The sequence below is a fragment of the Nymphaea colorata genome, chromosome 7 (assembly GCF_008831285.2).
Source record: "Nymphaea colorata isolate Beijing-Zhang1983 chromosome 7, ASM883128v2, whole genome shotgun sequence".
Taxonomy (NCBI): domain Eukaryota; kingdom Viridiplantae; phylum Streptophyta; class Magnoliopsida; order Nymphaeales; family Nymphaeaceae; genus Nymphaea; species Nymphaea colorata.
Genome location: NC_045144.1, coordinates 16,615,008 through 16,635,610, shown reverse-complemented (window position 1 = coordinate 16,635,610; position 20,603 = coordinate 16,615,008). Strand labels below are relative to the sequence as shown.

Sequence of the window (20,603 nt, the reverse complement as noted above, 5' to 3'; positions counted from 1 at the left end):
ATTTTTCTCCATGTTGTCAAGTAAACATTATAAAAGCTATATAAAAGATTTATTTTGAACAACTTTCTTATTGTTTTACGAAAAAAGACAAAATTATTCTCGTAGTCTTCCTTTCATAAGGAATAGTTGAGTGACGATTCAATAGATTTGATTCTAATAGCTTAACAGTAAGGTTTTCTAGCTGATTGCTTTATAATTATTATCTATTTCATGGTAACGATTTTTATATTAAAACATGTCATACAATTTATATGAATATCCAGTCCAATTTCAAGAACTCAACATAAAAAAATGTCATATTCATATTCATTTGTGATTTTAACTTTTACCAACATATATAGTTTGCGAGTTATCGGTGCCCATAAGAAAAAGATTTGTCGAGGTCTTTGGTCGACGAGGTTATCCGACCATTACCTTGATTAGCCGTTCTTTTACTGTTGCAAATTCAGGAAATCTTCGATTCATCCACGACGTCGAGTTCCTATGCATTTAAGGCAAGATCATCAATGCGAAATCTCCTCTTTCGGTTTTCAAATGGCAAGAAGAACTCTTGAAGCACGCATTCCCACAGTCCCGATTCTCAGGCAAGCGTTGGTAGGCGGTGGGGCGGAGAACGCAGGAAATCCGGTGCCTTTGGCGCCTCTTTGAGCTCTAAATTTGGGCTCCGAAGCCGATAAGCGACACTTCTTTCCCCCTTCTGTTCCCTTTTATAGGCCCTTCTCCTGTGCTGGTGGTATCCGTAGTGTGTTTTAAATGGCGAGTCTTCCGCAGCCGTTAGGCCTCAACACCCCCTTCGCCGCCAACCCCGCCCCTTCTGCAGGTGTTGCCCCCTCTGCTCAGGCAACCAAGGATCGCAAGATGGCCTCAGCCGAGCAGCTCGTTCTTGAGCTTAGCAACCCTGACACAAGGGAAAACGCGCTGCTTGATCTTTCTAAGGTGGTTTTCTTCACTACCCACTTTGGTTTTTTCCTTGATTTTGGAAATTTGGGGTTGTTTTGGTCGGTTTTCTTGCTGTTATTTGTTTATGCTCTTTGTGTTCTTTTCTTCTTTCTACTTTTTTTGTTTTTTTCCGGGTGCATGTGGTTTGGAGCGGATGATGTCCGTTAGGAGCATATTTTTTTCATTGTTACTTTCTGTTTGGAGGTTCTGCTGTTGAATTTGTTCTGATGGGTGTTGCATGGAGATGGTGGTTGTCAATGTGTAGTTTTCAAGGAAATTGATTTCTGTGTTTCTTGTTCTTGGAAGTTTTATTTTTCGCACTCTGTGGTTTAGTGATCATCTCCGAGACTTCGTCCTCTCTTTTCTCCTCACAAGTGAAACCGGGTTGTCTTGTCCACTTTAATTTTGTTTTTTTACTGAAGATTACTGAAACATTAACGGTGAGCTTTTTAAAAGCGAGTCATGATTTTGTGCTGATCATTAACATCTACAATGATACTTGCTGATGCTTTTGCTTTATTGCAATTTATGTTATCCAGGATCCTTGCTCTCATGTACAAACAGTTTATCGTTGCTTTCATTCCTCCCTTTCTTTTTTCGTGTTTACTCTGACGAGCTTAGATTTCAGACTCTCCATAAATTGCTTCTCGTGGTTAATTTTGTGTTAGATCTTCTGTCTTTTGCTTTCATAGACATTAGACGTCAATCTGCCTTAACTTTCTTTTCTTTTCCTTCTCTAACATTGGGTCCTTGCTCCTTAGCTTTGGTATATTGCTAACTGGATTCATTGCATTGTCAAGCATGTTATTATACTAAGCATGCTATTATACTAATCCCTTTTTACTAGTAAGTACTGATGTATATAATCCTCTTTGATTTGTGAGGAAAATGTATGCTCTAAGCAGTCAATCCACATATCAAATTGATTTTTTAACGGCTGTTCCATTCCTTTTCCGGCATTGCTTAATGTTTATATGGAAAACTTAATTGCGTAGTACGTAACTTGACTGTTCATTTTCCCTCTTGTTACGTTCTGTGTATTCTCAAACCCATGGAGCGTATTCTCAAACCCATGGAGCTCTGTAACTTGCTTAAGAATTAGCCAGACTTGCTTTGGCTTATCAATGTCAAACACCAGCTGCAGTGGGGTTGCATGTTCTGCAATCTTGTGTAGTGTTCAGGTTATACACCAAAGAGTTCGGAATTCTGTGTATGACAGATTCGTCTTCTCTCATTTTTGCGGTTTGATTAGCACCCCTACAGCCTACAGCCTAAGGCAATGCTTTCTTGTGACTTTGGGCATGGATGAATTTTAGATGGCTTTGGTTTTGTTAACAAAAAGGTGATAACCATGACACAAGGGGTGGATCATGTTCCAGCCAGTCAATGTGTTTCTCATGTTTGCACTTGATGTTAAGTTGTTAACTGTAGAGAATTATTCAGAACTTCGATGTTAAATTTCGTCTTGCTAAATGGTTGATTTTCAGCTCCAAATAGTGTTGTCTTCTGCATCTGTTGATGTTTTCTTGTTTTTTTGTAATTCAATCACATAGGTTAGTGGGGCATCTTCTTGCTGCTTTTTAAGGATGAAAGCCTATTGAGGTAGGCTGCCTTTGCTATGAGCTTAGGTTAAGCTCTATGACATATCAATAAATTACAGACGAATAAATAAAGAAACTTTTAGACAAATGTGTCTATCATGGTTCTAGATATGCTTTTAAAATAATATGTACTATTTTTTGGGGATTTTGCAGCGAGGGATACTCTTGGGGAAATTTATTCATATTTGCTTTCCTGAGAAATTGTTTGGAGTTTTTGGCAAACAAAAAGGATAAAAGTTAAATGTGAACATAAAAATTAAGAAAACACTTGAGAAATTGTTTCATATATTTCCAAACATAAAAAAGTTACAATCTGTAATAATGAAAATGCTAATTGAAACGAGTGTTAGTAGTCATAATAAAAGGTTACAACTATATATAACAATGTGTGGGCGAGATATGCATTAAACATGACTAACTGAAGGCTGCAACATTAATTACTTGGGATCTTGGATATTCAAATGTCTAATAGGCAATGGCTGATGGATTTAGGAATGCATGATTCACCTAAGTCAGTCCTTTTATGGAATTTGGAAGAAAAATTCAACTCATTCTATTCATAGAAAAGGCTCCATCGTGTTGTATTGAATGTGGAGCAACTAGAAGGTTATTGTGCGTTGGCAACAATTAATGCACTTGTTTTCCTTACCACATTTTGGGCATGTCAAGTATGTTTTCTAATAAATGTTTGTGTTTCTCATATGATCAATGAATTTTCCAGTTCAAACTTTTAGGTCAAATTTGCTAGTCTAGGGAGGCAAAATGAGAAACAACACCTTTTAATGCATTTTAGAATTTGAGGAATGAGGATTATGGAACAATGGAACGGGAATCAATAAAATCAGCTAAGAGTCAAATTGAAAATGAATAGGCAATCGACGATGGCCAAGATGATAATAAGAAAGGAATCAAAACTAAATGGGAAGAGATCATATGTTTATATTTTCCTAATCCGGCAAAAATGGTATTGCTTATGTGGCTAATAAGTTAAGCTAAAAGCCTAAAACCTTCATGTAATGTCCAACTTAGTGTAAAAGTGTCATGTTTCAAGATAAAAAATTAAGAATACGAGTTCCTGGAATAAAAAAAATGTAAGGGTTTTGGGTGACCCTTAAATGCCCTTTTGGAAGAAAAACATCGTTTTACCTCCACAATAGTGTTTAAGGCGTGTTTGGGTGGCGATCGAGACTGGGCTTGTGAAAAAGCTGATTTTGACGAAACGGCGTTTTCAAAAGAGCATCAATAACCTGGCCCCTGGGTTTTTTTATAGAAAATGTCATTTTTTTCTTGTGACCCAAACATACAAATAAGAATACAAGAACATGTGAAAGAAACTGGTTGTCACAAAACCTGGTTTTCACAAATGTCAGTTTTGGAAGGTGTCATCCAAACACAACCTTAAAGTTGTTTAACATAGTCTATGTGAAACTAAAATTAGGTTTGCCTTTAAAAATTACAAGATATTAGGTTGTGAAAATTGGAAATCAGATGCAAGCTGGTTGAGTTTATAAAATCACTAGCAAGTAGCAAGGAGAACCGGGACTAGTCAACTTGAGTTGGTTGACTAAAAATGAAAACAATAAGAAAATATGGGGACGCAACAACTGAAAAAACATAAAATGTCATTATAAATCAAGTAACACCACATGGGTCACCCACTGCATGTATCATTCTACAATGATAGGCGGAAAATTTAATATCTAATGGTACTTAGCTGTTTATATAAAATCACTAGTCGAATAAAAACAAGAAGCTTAACTATCTTCTGCATTTCTTTAGCAGCTGTCCATATATATATATATATATTGAGAAGAGAGAGAGAGAGAGAGAGAGAGAGAGAGATCACCAAAAAAGCCTTCTAAGACGTATCTTCTTAACAGCAAAAAGGAAGAAAAACTAATTGAATGTAGGACTTATCTGGCAACCAATTAGTCGTTCACTGGCTGGTAGGAACTACTCAACTTTGTCTGTGGATTCTACAACTACCATCTCATGTTACATGGACACGCCTGAAAGGTCACTGCTCCCCATGTCGACATGTGTGCATGTGTGGGGCACAACAGACTCATAATTTGTAATTTTCAATATGTGTTGGTATTTTTGTTTAATAATCTATATTTTATGAACATAAATAATGAATATATTTGTTTTTTATGCTTAAAATCCCTTTGTGCATGTGTGTGTGTGTGTGTGTGTATACATATATATTAATGCTTCTCGTAGCACCATTTTTAAATATTCAAATTTTGTTATGCAAAATCAAAGTGCGAGTAAACAATAGTTGGTCAACTTTGTACCAGAAATGAAAGCTGGTATGGTTCAGATCTTGACTTTCCTAGTCAACTTAGATCAAACAAGATTTTTGTATATTTAAAAGCTAATAATACATTATGTGACAATTGTAAAATTCAATGAAAGAACTACATGCATTAGGAAATGAAGTTCAAGGTCTATCACAATTTATCGTCCAAAACAAAAAGCAGATACTGAACAGTTTAACTAGATTTATCTGTGGGTGCATGGACTTTATGAAAGAGCAAGAGAAAAATATATTTGTGAACGCCAGACTAAGTAGGAATACTTATTCTTGTACCTTTCTGCAACGGTGAATATTGCACTTGAGATGCCAAAAACTGTCGTCTGAACATTCTTATTATGCACTACACTTTTGTGATAAAGTAGATAAAGGAGAAAATAGGTGAGAACCACAACATAAGAGGAAGCCCAGGCCCACAACGTCCATTTTGTTTCCATTTACTCCACTACTAAAAAGTAAAGAGGTTAAATAAAAAGCCAATCTTTACGACCTTCTAAATTCTGGTGGTTGAAAGAAAACTTAGTCTCAAAGTCTAGGATGCACCGGCTCTTCGAAGACTGCTTATCTGGACATAGATGTGAACTGGATTGATTGATCTTGTGAGTTGGCCAACTATGAGAAAACATTTGAGTATTTCAAGTCTTATATAAATGTACAATATTTAAAAGGAAAGCTTTTGGCTGGCATATTTATTGTTTGCAATGCATTTATGTAATTCCTTTCTGTTGTTCCTATTTTTGAAAGTTAATGATATTATTGTCTTTGTAAAAGAGATACAAAAAGGAACAAATCATTATATTTTATAAATGTCAATGACTTTGAAAGACTAATGTTCTTTTTCATATGTTTATTATACTATATGTGTTTCTCTTGTGAACAGGGAAACAGTTTTTTCCCTTGTTTATATTATGCTTTTCCTTTTTGTTGGATTTTTTGGAATTTTTTCTGACAAATTGCTAAAACAGTAAAACCTAAAGTTATAACTTCCATAACTTTCTTGTGACTTTTCAACACAAAAGAACCCACGTCATCCAAAGTCCTGGCATACAAAACTATGATTGCTTTTGATATATTGGCTATGACAAGGATATGACAGTCCTTGCAAGCTAGCACTCCTATGGACAAGTGCAATGTAATGCAACTGCCTTAACATTTCATGTGCTCTAGCAAGCTGCAGCCATGTATCTCTTTATATATGTGTGACTGTGTATGTGCAAGCCGGTATTTATATTGAATGTGTCCATTTGCATGCTTGCGTGTATTCACCTAATTGAAGGCTTGAAGCCATACCCACAAATGTTGCGATATTTTCCAAAATATCGTGATATTAATGAAAACAACAAAGAAAAGGAAAAAATCACGATAGTTTGAAAAGAAAGGTTAAAAATCAATTTATGGTGATTTTATCTCGATTTTTTCATTTATTTTTTATTTCATTTCTATTTTCATTTTTTTCAAATTTTGTTCATTGTTTTATTTATTCTTATTTTAGTTATTTAACGCAACCTCCTAGATGCAGTACAATGCTTATTACTTATCATTTTAACTAGATAGTTTTTTGTGTCTTCTTATGAATTTCCATTTATTGTATTTTTAGCTAACATTTTGAGATTTTACCTTTTTTAAAAAACTCAGACATTGTCACGAGATTTTTCTAAAAAAAAAAAAACAATTTTGCCAAAAAATATCGAGAAAGGCCTCGTCGATAAAGACCCGAGAGGCGAGAACAATATTTGTAAGCTTAAAAGCATGATATGTTAGCATATATTCTTCAGTTTAGGTCACTTATTGTTTACTGTATTACTGTTCCCAGCAATTTCTCTGGAAGAGTTTCTTTTTTCCGTTTTCTCATGAAAATCTCTAATGAACTTTAATATATAAAGTATGTATTAGAAAAGAGTATGCACTATGAAGTCATGAGTGTTTACTGTTTCTTACACATTGACGATTAGAAAAGTTTTTCAACTTCAAAAGAAACCAAAAATGATATATATATATATATATATATATATATATATATATATATATATATATATATAATGAACTTTAATATATAAAGTATGTATTAGAAAAGAGTATGCACTATGAAGTTATGAGTGTCTACTGTTTTCTTACACATTGATGATTATAAAAGTTTTTCAACTTCAAAAGAAACCAAAAATGATACACACACACACACACACACACACACACACACACACACATATATATATATATATATATATATATATATATATATATATAATGAACTTTAATATATAAAGTATGTATTAGAAAAGAGTATGCACTATGAAGTCATGAGTGTTTACTGTTTTCTTACACATTGATGATTATAAAAGTTTTTCAACTTCAAAAGAAACCAAAAATGATATATATATATATATATATATAAACAAATTACTTTTCTTAAAAATGGAAAAATCTTGTGATATGATCATGATGGTATTGGAATATTTATTTTTTAGCAACATTGTGAAGATGTCACAATTTTTTCTCGACATTGTGGTTTGTAGCTATTTCGGTGATACAATCATAATATCTCAAAATATTGTGATGTTATTGAGTCTAGGCCAAACCAATGAATCACCAGAAACTTTATGGTGCAATTACTAATTGTCTACTCTACTGCAAATATATGCTTTTTTGATCTGAGACTGAGAGATTTAAGAATGGAACATGTGAGATTGTACACTACCATTGCCAGGGCTATATCAGTTTTTTTGTGTTAATTTTCCTTTAGAATTGGGTTCTTTACAATTTGGTCAGACTGGATCTTGACAGTTGGGAAATTACACAAGGAATTTTCTTGGAGATTGTTTCCGGTGTGATACTTAAGGGCATGCACATTTTTGTCTTTTCTAGCCGAGCCTGAGGAAGCTACTTCAGATGGACTTTTTCTTGGCAACCGTTTGAATTGAGCTGGCTATCTAGCAAATGCTCTGGGCCAGCAAAGGAGACAGGAAAAATAGCAGAATTTATCACTTATTATCTTTATTAAAAGGGTTAACATTTCTATATAAACATTACAACTGTCTTTCAAGTAGGCACTTGGTGGTTCTTGATATAGCATGGGTAATCAATATTAAATAGTTTTCGGTATGCTGCTTGATTTTAAGGCAGTTCCTACATATTCATGTTTAAAAATAAATATGCCTTACAATATGTTCACCCGCATAACCTGATTACTTTTGGCCAAAATCCTTCTGTTGCTTCATTTTCACCAGTGTTTTCTGTTAAACATGTTGATATGCAGGTAACACAATCATGTAGCTAGAAGACACTTTTATATTTTTTACCTTCTATAATCATATGTATGAATATACGTTTAGATAAAATAGTTCTTGTGACAAAAGAAAAGAGTTGACCAGATTGAATATACCAATGTGCGAGTTAAACTGAACTTCAGAAATATGAAACTAGCACTCTTAAGTGCAGCACATTAGGTCAAATCTCCCGTAGAACAGCATTTACTAATACCAGAGGAATTCACTGTTTAAGAGGCATTGTCATTCATGACTATAATCTTTAATTGCACTCCAGAGTGATAGGTGCTGTTTGCTGCTGAAATTCTTACAAAATCTCTGCTTACTGCAGAAAAGAGAGCTATTTCAGGATTTGGCTCCAATGCTGTGGCATTCATTTGGAACAATTGCGGCATTGCTGCAGGTTTGTTTTTAGCTCTGGAACTTATTGCATGCATGGCGATGTATATTGTTCAAGTTGTTTTTCCAATTTCATGTCAATGGCATTACTTTGTGTATTGTGGTACTCCTTGCAGTATGAATTATTTAAAGCATAGTTGGTTTTATTTATCTATCAAAATTTACTGAAATTTAAATGTAGTTATAGACAACCAGAATGTGAGTATATGGGAACTGTTATTAGAGAACATGAAAATGCACATGTATGCTTTCTGAAATATTCATGACTTATATTTTAGAAATTTAAAATACTTACCATTTTCATATTTTTGGTATTTTTGCAAGTTTGATTATGGCAAGTTAGGAGATGTCATCAATAGAAATTTCTTGCAATAATATCATGTGAAAAATGAATGGAAAAATAATAGAAAAGAAAATAAAGATGAGGAAGGAGAGAGAGAAACAACAAATATTGGTTTCACAGAGAATAAATTATTTGACATGAATAGTATATGAAGTATTTTATGTTTCACGTAGTATGTAAAGGTATGGGCGACCCCTTATTGCATCTCATGGTGTTGAACTGGAGCAATTGATGTTAAACAATAGATGTCCACTTATCTCATTGAAATGTGGAACTTCGAGCTAATAACATTAAATATTTAAATGTTTAGACTATGGAACTTGAGAAGGCAAGGGAAAATTGCTTCTCCACTTAGAAAGACAACATTATGCAAATGATAACTGGAGGATCTGTATAATTGTTTTCATCAACTTCATAGCCAGTGAATTTATCAAATGATGAGGTTCTTCTGCAACGCGGGGACAGTAAAGTCAATAACTAACATTTGCAATCAACTGCAATGAAAGTCATGGAAGGCATAAAGTAGTAGTTAATGCTCAAATCCTAATGCAACTTCTTTCTAAAAATGTACCCACTGGAATATGAAATGCATATATCAAGTCCCTGCATATAGTAATTAATGTATGAAATAATGACTAGGGCATTATAAATGTAAACTGTTAACAAGAATATTCTGCAAAGTTGAATGGAATATGTTTCGTAATATAAGTGTCAATTTGGTCCAGATGAATCAAGCTCCGACGTAGATCGCTGTCTTTTTTTTCGATTTTGAAAGCTCATTAACATAATCTCTAGGGATGTCTATCGACTCTATGAATAGGGCCGTTCACGACATCCCTTGCTTCTCGCTGCGAACGGCTCCTCGGTTCTGGAGTAGAAGCGCTGGTCCCCTTCGGTCAAGTGCTTGTGCCTGCTGTTACCTACCGTAGGACCTCCGCCCCCGAAGCGCAGAAAGAGGAGCAGGAACAAGAGGTTGTCCTCTCCCGGCCCAGTAGTTCTGCAACTACTACCGTGGTTGTTGCCAACGGGGATCCCCCATTCCGAAAGGTGACGGGGCCGGCCCGTTAGGTCCAAAGTGGTATGCCATTGCTGTGGTGCCGATAGATGAACTACTTCAGCGCTGTTATCGGACATTGCAGGCTGAGCATCTATTTCTCGTATATCAACACCGAAAAGAGGGATGTGTACCTCCAGCAACAACAAGAATGGAACCATAGGCTCAATTGCTGGGAGCATAGAGGGGAACCTCAACTCCCCGTTTCTGGCATGCTATAGTTCTGTTAGTCTCTCGACAACGGGAATGGGAGATGACCGGTCAGCCAGATGCTTCGCGAACCACCGGTGAATTTCGTTGAACTTACATCACCCTTGTGAAGGGGCACACTCCCATACCATTGATGTCCAATAGCTTTGATAGTAATGGCTGGATCTAGTACTACCTCGTCCATGGAGTATAACGGAGCAAATCGTGGTATAGCAATAACTAACATTTGCAATCAACTGCAATGAAAGTCATGGAAGGCATAAAGTAGTAGTTAATGCTCAAATCCTAATGCAACTTCTTTCTAAAAATGTACCCACTGGAATATGAAATACATATATCAAGTCCCTGCATATAGTAATTAATGTATGAAATAATGACTAGGGCGTTATAAATGTAAACTGTTAACAAGAATATTCTGCAAAGTTGAATGGAATATGTTTCGTAATATAAGTGTCAAATTTAGGTCAAATACAACCATGACACGACCTAAAAGGCCAAGTATTTGTTTGGATTTTTGGCAACATAACATGGCTAAAGCCTGAAAGTGTTTTACATTGGGAGAAAGATAAGAGATGGTATGGCTGCAACATGGATCAGGATTACACAACATGGCTCAGGATTACATACCATCATATGCAGCATCTATTATCTGATCCTAAATGCCAGAATAGTTGTTTTCTTGCCTAATATTAGTCAACAGAAAGCTTCTAACTACCACAAACTAGGATGAACCTTTTTTGTTCAATCAGCTGACATTGTCTGATTAATATAAAGCATCACTTCTGATGGATGGGTACTTTATAAAATGTGATTTGGAGGTAGCAACAAGAGATTATGCACAAAACTCGTTTGAATAGTTACCACCAGTGGATTTGATCGGTCGTTTTCACATGTCCTTGGAACATGCATGCACCTGCAATTTTTGAATTTTTAAAAACTGCTTGCTCAAACTAATGTAAGTTGTACATATGGAGAGATCAAAATTACTAGCCATATGAGAATTATCTGAACTTTTTTTCAGGAAATAGTTTCCATTTATCCTGTGCTTTCACCACCAAATCTTACTCCTAGTGCGTCAAACAGAGTTTGCAATGCACTTGCTCTGTTACAGGTAAGATTTTCTTTTCCCAGTCATCTTGCTTCTGGAATTTGGATCATATTAGGTTATTAATAGCTTTATCAGCTTTTTATTCACCCTCTTTCTCACGTAAATTTTGTTTGTAATGGTGTTCTGAGAAAAAAAAATGTTTCTGTTATTCAGTCATCTATTCAGTATTTGGTTTAGTTGATCTTTTATGATTTTGCCTAGAAATCCTATGCATCTTCTCCATGAGTACGGTGTCCTTTTCTTTGGGTTTTCCCCCTCCTGTAAAAGCAAACAGAAGCAATAAAGAGGAGGAAGCATGAAGGTCCTTGCCAATATAGAGAAGGATGCCCACTCCCCCTCCTTCTGCCATGGGGTTTCTTGGTCAGGGAGAAGTGGGAGGCTCCCTCTTCCCATATGCATATGTATGCCTTTTTGTGAGTGTTTACCTACCTATCTATCTTCATATATCAACTTTCTGGAATGCCATATGGTCCCTATACCAACTCTTATGTGACGGGTTATTTTGTGAAGTTACAAATGGCTTGTACTAATTTTTTGGTGATACAAATTATTACTGTTCCTTTGTCCTTTAATCTTCAATTTTAATTTGCAAATTATACCTGATTAGCTCGACTATATTCTCGCTTGTCATCACTTGCATCTTTTAATCCTATGTGGTATTTGGTGATTAACGTGGAATTCTATGCTTTATCTCATGTGCACAACTTAGTTTGAATGAGTGTTATTTTATGGTGTGATTTTTCTGTGTGCGTCTTTATGTGCTTTTTAATGTTTGACAATATATTATCTTATTTCATTGTAATACAGTGTGTAGCTTCACATCCGGATACCAGGACACTTTTCCTCAATGGTAATTCTCATTAATCTGCTCTTTCAAGTTATAATGCATGTGCCGTTTCTGCTCTTCTTTCATTACCTGTGGCTGTAATGACAGTTCTTTTGCACGTGACTTCTAGAGTTACATAAACACACAACCTTTTCAACTATGTTACAGGGTAACTTCTATAAGCATGAACTATCGATGTCCACACTTCTGGACACCAACACTGATATCAACACTGCTTCAACTCTTTTAACAACTTTTTTTTACTTTAAAAATTTGACAGAAAGGGTGGCTTTCCTTTTTCTACCAAATTAGAGGAAAGACAAGGCAGGGCCTTAGGTGCATGGCTGGGCAACGGGCCGGGCTGGGCCAGCCCGAGCCCGACAACACCAGGAAAAGGTGGCCCTGCCTGGCCTCACTGGCAACCCTTGCGCCACCACAGTCGCTTCTTGTGATCTCCTGCATCACTTTTAAATCCAAGTGTATTTATTTATTTATGTATTTATTTGTATATAATATTATAATGGCTTCAATTTGAAGCAAGTAGAGAAAGCCTATACATATTTACATTTATATTTTTATATAGTGAACTGTACCTTCCGAAGTGGTTCCCACTTCCTTTTGAACCAACCTCATGTGGACCCTACAACATATCCTCCACTTTATAGAGGTAGACACGTTACACACACACACACACACACACACATGTATATAGCTGAGTCCAAATGTCCACTTTTTAGTTTTTACCATCTGCCCTCACATAAAGAGAGAGTATGTGTGTGTGTATATATATTTAGTGAGACTCTTATCAGTGTCCGTGCAAGATATATATATATATATATATATATATTGTCACAAAAAACGTGTACGGGTATTATACGGCGAGGAAAAAGATGTGTATAATACGGCAAAGTTGTATATCTCGGGAATAAAATGGGAAAATTTAAAACGTTTAATAAATCTTAAAAATTATAAAAAAATAAAAATTAATAAAAAACGAAAAAACGGCAAAAAAGGGAAAAATGGTAAATAAACAGGAAAAAAACGTATAATACGGGTATTATATGCATTTTTTCGTTTTTTTGCGTTTTTTAAAAAAGCACGTTTTTTTTCACGTTTTATACGGCTGACTTGTTTTTCACATTTTATACTTGTTTTTTCTGAATAAAATGCGTTTTTTGTGAAATGATATATATATATATATATATATATATATATATATATATTTATTTATTAAATGAACACCTGCTTCATTTTTTCCCCCATTCTCCATATATGTGCATTTTCAAGCATTTTCTAATTAATTTTTGCTGCAAGTTATGCTATATGATTTGTATTCTTGTTTCTCATTATGTCACGTGTATGTGTCCTTTTCATTTCTGGTTCTTTGTCTCTTTGAAGTTTGTAGCTTCAGAATGTACTGATGAAACTTATGCTATCATTTCATTGCAGCCCACATACCATTGTATCTGTATCCATTTTTGAATACGACAAGCAAGACACGACCATTTGAGTACTTGAGACTTACCAGCCTGGGAGTAATTGGTGCACTAGTGAAGGTACTTGGTGCTTCTTGCTGTTCTGTTGTCTTCTGATTTGGGCTTGAATCATGCAACAACAATATTGTATGCAGGAATGGAGCCGGAGGGGAGGGCAGGGGTCATCCCACACCCCCCCACCCCACAATGCACCCACAAGGCTTTGAAAGATAAATTTTTCACATATTAATTTTTTAAAAATTTTAGTTTGGCCCCTGTGGAACTTAAAAAAGAAACTGTCGGCCCTTGTGAAAAGATTATAAAAATTTTATTTAGTGGGTGTCTGGACTGTTTGCCACCCGCAAAAACAAAATGTTATCTCTACGCCTGATTGTATCATTGAGAGTTTTTGAGGTGCACTCGTTGTTGCACTCGCACAACTATTTCGTTTAGGTGGTGAGTTTGTATACTGTTATGGGATTCGCCTCGTGTTCCAAAATCTTTGATCCCATACAGAAAAATGTCTTTGATCCCATACAGAAAAATGTCTCGGGTGTAAACCATTGGATAAATAAATGGAGCTGGGATGGGACTCTTGTGGCAAGCATCCCAGCTTAGGAAACAGTTAATACCAGCCTAGTTGTATGCTCTACAAGTACGTGAATATAATTTTCTTTCCTGTCTCTGTGGCAACTTTTCTCTAAAGAAGTCCCAGATTCTCATAGCTATTGTGGTCTTCAAATACGCTTGCTTTCTTCATTACAGCTAACTACCATTGCTTCACAAACATATCTTGATAAACATCTGAGTGGATAATTTGAACAAGTTTGATGTAGGACTGAACCTGTTATCCATGTAAACTTTTGTGTGAAGTAGGTGGATGGATTTCTATCTCCATTTTAAAGATTATTCACAGGATAATGTAAGTTTTGGTTCATATCTAAAGGAAAACCCAGAGATTTCTGCACCTGCCTGTTCTTTTCTGATTACTTTCACATCCCCAAAGTTGATGCATTCAATTACTTTCACTAAGGAATTTGAATAGGAAGTTTGGTAACATATTAACAATTTCCCATCTCTATGTTTTTCTTCTGAAGAACCAATCAGTCTTGAGCCTTCTATGCACGTCAAATGTGGTTTTGAAGAGCCTTCTCATTGGATAAATAATTGAAGTTTGTCTACTCAAAAAAATACAAAGAAAAAACACTTTCTTGGAGCAGCTTATGGCTCTGCTGTTAACGGTTATTCAACTTTTCTACAGGTGGATGACACTGATGTTATTAATTTTCTGCTTTCAACGGAAATAATTCCTCTCTGCCTGCGCACAATGGAAATGGGTAGTGAACTCTCGAAGACGGTGAGTATCCAAATATCCAAAAATTCAATAAAAGCAAAAAATATGTTTCAGAAGTGCATATGACCATTTTGCATATCTAATATGTAAGTGAGTCCATTTGCAATCTTCTCAACTTATTCTTTTCTTTTATATATAAGTTGGGGGGCTTGACTGAAGTCCTTGCAATTGAACATAAGAGTTCAAAGGCTGGAAGTGTCGCTTTTGATAACTGATCCAGTTCTGCCTTATCTTGTCATTTGGGCCATCCAGCTTCGGTGCCGTGTTGTTTTTTTACAGACCCAACAGGCTGATGGTTGCAGAATAATCAAAACTGCAATGCTAAAAAAATCCTACATATCTGATGCTTAGATAGGATTTTACGAGGATTAAAAATCAAGTTTTTTAGCTTTGGTAGGTAATAAAATCTGCTCTAGGCATTGAGTAATGATTGTTTTCTCTTGTTCCTACATTTATGAATATTATAAGCTCGCATATGCTGTTAGACTAATAAAACAGCCTTAAATACTGGATATAGAGTCATAGACACAACATATATGGTAGTTGGATTTGGAGAATTCCAATCCAAGCTACTTAGAGCACTCTCTCTTTTTCTCTTTATGTTCAATGCTTATTATTGAACATTGAATGAAAAAAGACAAAGTTGTCAGGACGTTTGGAAAAAAATGATCGTATAATCTCCTTGCTAGTGCCACGTTCAATATTCATTGTTGAAAATTAAATGACGAAAAAAAAGATAAAGAGTAGTTATTATATGTGTGTGCGTGTGCGTGTGTATATGTATATCTATATAAATATTTATGTGTATATGTATATAGGGTAACTTGGTGGTTCACCCTGCTCTCCACTTATTTTTCTTCCAGAAAGGGTCACGGCTGGACCCATTATTTATAGAAGAAAAGTGAATGATGGGGATAGTGGGACATCTTGTGGGCAATATATACTTCTTTTTTGATGTTTGACTTTGTCTTATTAGTTTGTGACCTATTTTATTTTTCTCTATTTTTTATGATTTTTAATTTTAAAAAATTACTGTTTTTTTTTTCTTTTTCTTTCAAGCTCCTTGTATTATATCCGAAAAAACCCTTCCTTTAAAACATGAGAACGTTCTTTGTGACTATGATATATATATATATACTGGAATTGCTATATCCTTGTACCACATAAGACTACTTAAATTATTGTTAAAAAAATATTGGAAAAACAAAATATGAATATACTAACATGTTTGTAAATATTAATTTATTATAAAACATGATTTAGTTCATGTTATTTTTGTGAAATATTAGAATTTTCTACTGTCAAAATACTGATGCTATGAGGGCCGTTAGTTTTGATGAAAAAAAAAAGGTTGAAGACACATTTGAAATTAAAAAAGGATTGACTTATATGTTTTCTATCAAATTAATGTAAAAATTTACAAAAAATACTTTGATTATCTATTTCAAATGGGTCGGTTTTTGTCCCTGAATTGAGTGGTCTAGGATATACCTGTCCCTCTTTCTCTCTCTTCATCTATATACAGCGACACACACACTTGCAACTCACACATGAAATAATTAGTCTTGCACACACACACAAACACACACTCTCTCTCTTATATTGTAACGCTTACATATATGGAGGAGTTGGTATATCCCTTATGTATATATATACATGTTATATATATAGACATGTATATTGAAAGTGGAACTTTGGGCCTTTCAGAGCATGTTCGATCCAACGGCTTAAATTTGTTTGAGTGGCATTTCACGGTATAACAGTTCATGTTTGCTTCTTGAAAATGATATATCATGAACCAATTGAAAATAAGTGCGGGTTGCTGGACTGAATTTAGTCAGAGTCTAGATATTTCTGTTGATGTTGCACCAGCTGCTAAGTTGGTTTTACACTCTCCCCCCGTGCCCTACCCCATACACATGTTTGATTTCTTCATAAACAAATCTTGATTCTCTTTTTATTCATGTATTATGATTCTGCAATTTCCTCTTTAGGTGGCTACGTTCATTGTCCAAAAGATTTTGGTGGACGACGTTGGCTTGGCATATATCTGTGCTACTGCAGAGCGGTTTTTTGCTGTTGGCCGTGTTCTGGGTACCATGGTTGCTTCACTAACTGAACAGCCTTCATTGCGACTATTGAAGCATATAATTCGCTGTTATCTTAGACTTTCTGACAATCCTAGGTTTGCATACGTTCTTCTCTGTTCTTTTAGGTATATTATTCTGTTTTCTTGTATGTTGGTGATTAAATGTATTTACTTCTATTTATGCAGGGCTTGTGAAGCATTAAAGAATTGCCTTCCTGATATATTGAGGGATATGACTTTTCTAAATTGCCTTAGGGTGAGATCTCTGTTAAGCAACTTTATTTCTTCAGAATGTCTTTCTTAGTCTATGAATTGTGATTTGACAAGTCTGGGTCGGCACCCTCACTGCATGTTGCTTTATGTAACATAGACTTTTCAAGTGCAGGTGTGAATGTGGCTTAGGTGTGCCAACAAAATCTTTTTCATTGAAGCATTATAAAGTCATAGCTAATTGTTAATTGCTAGTGTTATTGTTTGTACTTTGTAGACAATATATATATATATATGGAGGCGCTGAAATCCTCCGGCTATCTGGATGCTGCGTGTGTGAGGGTCCGGAGTGTCTGAAGGGATGGAGAAATCCACGTCCCCTCTCTCATATATATATATATATATATATATATATATATATATATATATATTACCCATGTGATGTGCATCTGCACCTGTATGACATATTGTTGCTCTATGCATCTTTGTCATCTCTCAACTGAAAGAATTTCTGCCTTTTGGTTTTTGACCTGCAGTATTTTTAGGTTATTGGGATGTTTACCCAGTTTCAAAGCTCAGAAGCATGTTTAGCTGTCAGATTTCATAACTTTTTTAAGTTTCTGGATAAATTTGTGAAATTTGAGTTCTTTTTTTGATCCTTGTGCTCAATGTTCATCGTTATTAAGATGCTCTTTTATCTGTTTTACCTTTACAAGGAGCAATGTCTGGAGGGAATCCTTCTTTGCTGGCTGACATGCCTCAATTGAATACATATACTCACAGCTGTGCACAGAGGATTGCATTTTATGTCATTGAATGTATAGTATCACATTGTTGTCTTTGCCCTATCTATTGGGATTAGACAAAGGCGTTTTCTGTATAGGGAATATTGGTTGGTCCAAATGATTTAAAAGATGGGAGAGATAATAGTCTAGAAAAAAGTCATAGCAAAAATATCTCCGGTGCCTGAACACATCCTGAATCCCTGATATTACTATCATTTTTGAGCCAGCAGATAATATTGGAAAAGTATCCCATTATTGTCAGTAAAAAAAAAAATTTAAGCATGTGATTTTTCATTTGTTTCAATTATGTTCTCAAAAGGATTTTCTACTTGTTTTTTAGTACTTTAGCAATAAAGATATTACAAGAAAAATCTATCATCTCCTCATTGTTTTCTTTTGATTCTTTTATATTCATTAATTTTTAAAACATCCATAATTTCTCAAGAAAATCCATGTCATGCAAAAAACACTTCCAAAAAATTAAGGTGAGTGATGGTGCCAATGAAGAAACTGATCAAATTCATGTTTAAACTGACATCCATGTTCAAAGTTTTCAGGTAGATGGTCTCTCTCTCTCTCTCTCTCCCTCCCCCCCACACACACACACACACACACACACACACACACTCAAAAGGTGTTCATACACAAGCACCAGACACACTTCGCATACAAGTGCCTCTTGGACACACTTATGGGTCAATTGGTAAGGAATTTCATTGGACGCCAACTAGAACAGGGTGCTTGTCTAAGGATCATAGAACCACTTGTCCAGTTGGTTCTCAGTGGTAGTTGCCAGTGCCTATGCAGCAATAACCATATGACTTTTTATGGAGCCCCACAAGACACATTTCCATGTGGACTGGCTAGCCTGAATTAAACTCCTCTTAGCAACTTGTTTTGTTGGAAATTGGAATAGAGCAGAAAATTGGAGGCAGGCCACCACTTTTGTTGGAAGTATACAGATCTTGGGACTATAAACCCCAATGAATGTACTGAGTTGGGAATTCTTTTGCTTAGGATCCTCTCAACTTTAATGCACAATATCTGTTTTTCCTGGATAAAATATCTAATTTTTTGTCGATGGAATACAACAGGATGATCCACTCACACGGCGATGGCTCACTCAGCTGCTGCACAATGTGAATAATGCTGGAAATGTCAACAACATGCCACGAGGCCCCACTATGGTGCCTGGACCTATGGACCATTTCATTACAGGATGAGGAACAACCGTCTATTCTGCTGCATAATAACATCGAGAGAGCACGTTTTCTGATATCACACATTGTTTTATCCCACAATCAGTTCTAGGAGTACTTATGTGTTGTCCCTCTTGTCCATGTATTATTATCTATGGATGTTCACAAATATGTATTTTTCTTTTTTTCCTTGGACGTGAATGGTCTTGTCACACCAGTCCACTCGCCAAAAATCAGGTGCAGATAGAAGCCTTATTGTTCTCCTTTCTTTTTCACTTGAAAGGCAGATGTTCCTCCATAATTAATGAAAACTAATACAGTGTCGATTCTTGGTAGATATCTTTCATACAGAACCACCATTTTCTTATGCTATTTTCATCCAAAGTTTAAATGGTTTTCTCCTTGTTCTAATGCTATGAGGTCGTTTGACATGCATTAATGGTACATGAAATGAAAGTGAATGAATTTGGCATTCACCTGCAATATGGCTACATGTGCTCTGATCTATGTAGTACATGAAATAAAAACGGTAACCTGCAAAAGTTTCTGCTTTCGGACTTCGACTTTCTTGCTGTGGGGGTTAAGCCTTGTTTCCTCTTCTTTAAGATTAAACTGATTCCAATAAGAGACACTTTCGGAGTCTTCGGAAGTTCGTACTTTCATCTAAAAGGAAAGAAGCAGCTCATATCTTGTGCGTCAATTTGCAGGTAAATTTGTTCAGGCATACTATCTAATCCTGCAAAGCAAGATTCACTTGACATGAACCCGGCATTCTTCTTCAATAGTAGCTTGTTCAATGCCGATAGTTCATGCCATGCTGAATACTTTCTCTGCCGGGAGGATTGATTGAGTTGTTTCACCACTCAAATTGTCAAAACAAATTTCCAGCAGCCCATTGAAAACTCTTCGCCCAAATTGCATATGCGTGTCGAAGCGTAACGGATTTTCAATTTCTGGCCAAAAGATTTTTTTGGTATTGAGCAAACGCTGGCAAAGGTTGTTGCAAAATGTTCCCTGATGATCTCTCTGTCTCTCTCTTTCTCATAAACATGTCAATTCATACTAAAATTGGTGCATCACAAGTATTAAAGATTGCCAAAAGGAAAAAGGTCAAATATACGTTTGCACAATTCGAAATAGTTTTTTTGGTTCTTATGTATGAGCAAAGTTCAATTGAGTATTTCTTAGTAAAAGTTCTGTCACTGAGGGCAAGTTCTGACCCAGGGAGCATCATGAATGATGAGGAAAGCGTTCGGACACCTGAAATAACCAAAATGCTTTTGATACAACATAAGAGTTAAAACAGACAAGAACATCCCTTGTCAAACCAAAACGGAAAAGGTGAAAAAAAATCACAAGGAAAAATAATACACCTAAAACGGTGACGTAATGGCTTATGAGGGTTCAAACATTAAAACTAAGTTTGCCAGG

General features: G+C 35.5%; 1 protein-coding gene across 1 annotated transcript; it reads left to right on the top strand.

Annotated features, from left to right (window-relative positions):
- The first annotated feature begins 365 nt into the window (after positions 1-365).
- On the top strand, positions 366-19,507 carry LOC116257599 (uncharacterized). Its single transcript, XM_031634519.2, has 9 exons — positions 366-936; positions 8,452-8,523; positions 11,148-11,237; positions 12,042-12,084; positions 13,510-13,616; positions 14,797-14,892; positions 16,884-17,074; positions 17,165-17,234; positions 19,068-19,507. The coding sequence occupies exons 1-9, from the start codon at positions 754-756 to the stop codon at positions 19,194-19,196; spliced, it is 981 nt and encodes a 326-aa protein (XP_031490379.1). The 5' UTR covers positions 366-753; the 3' UTR covers positions 19,197-19,507.
- The last annotated feature ends 1,096 nt before the right edge of the window (positions 19,508-20,603 follow it).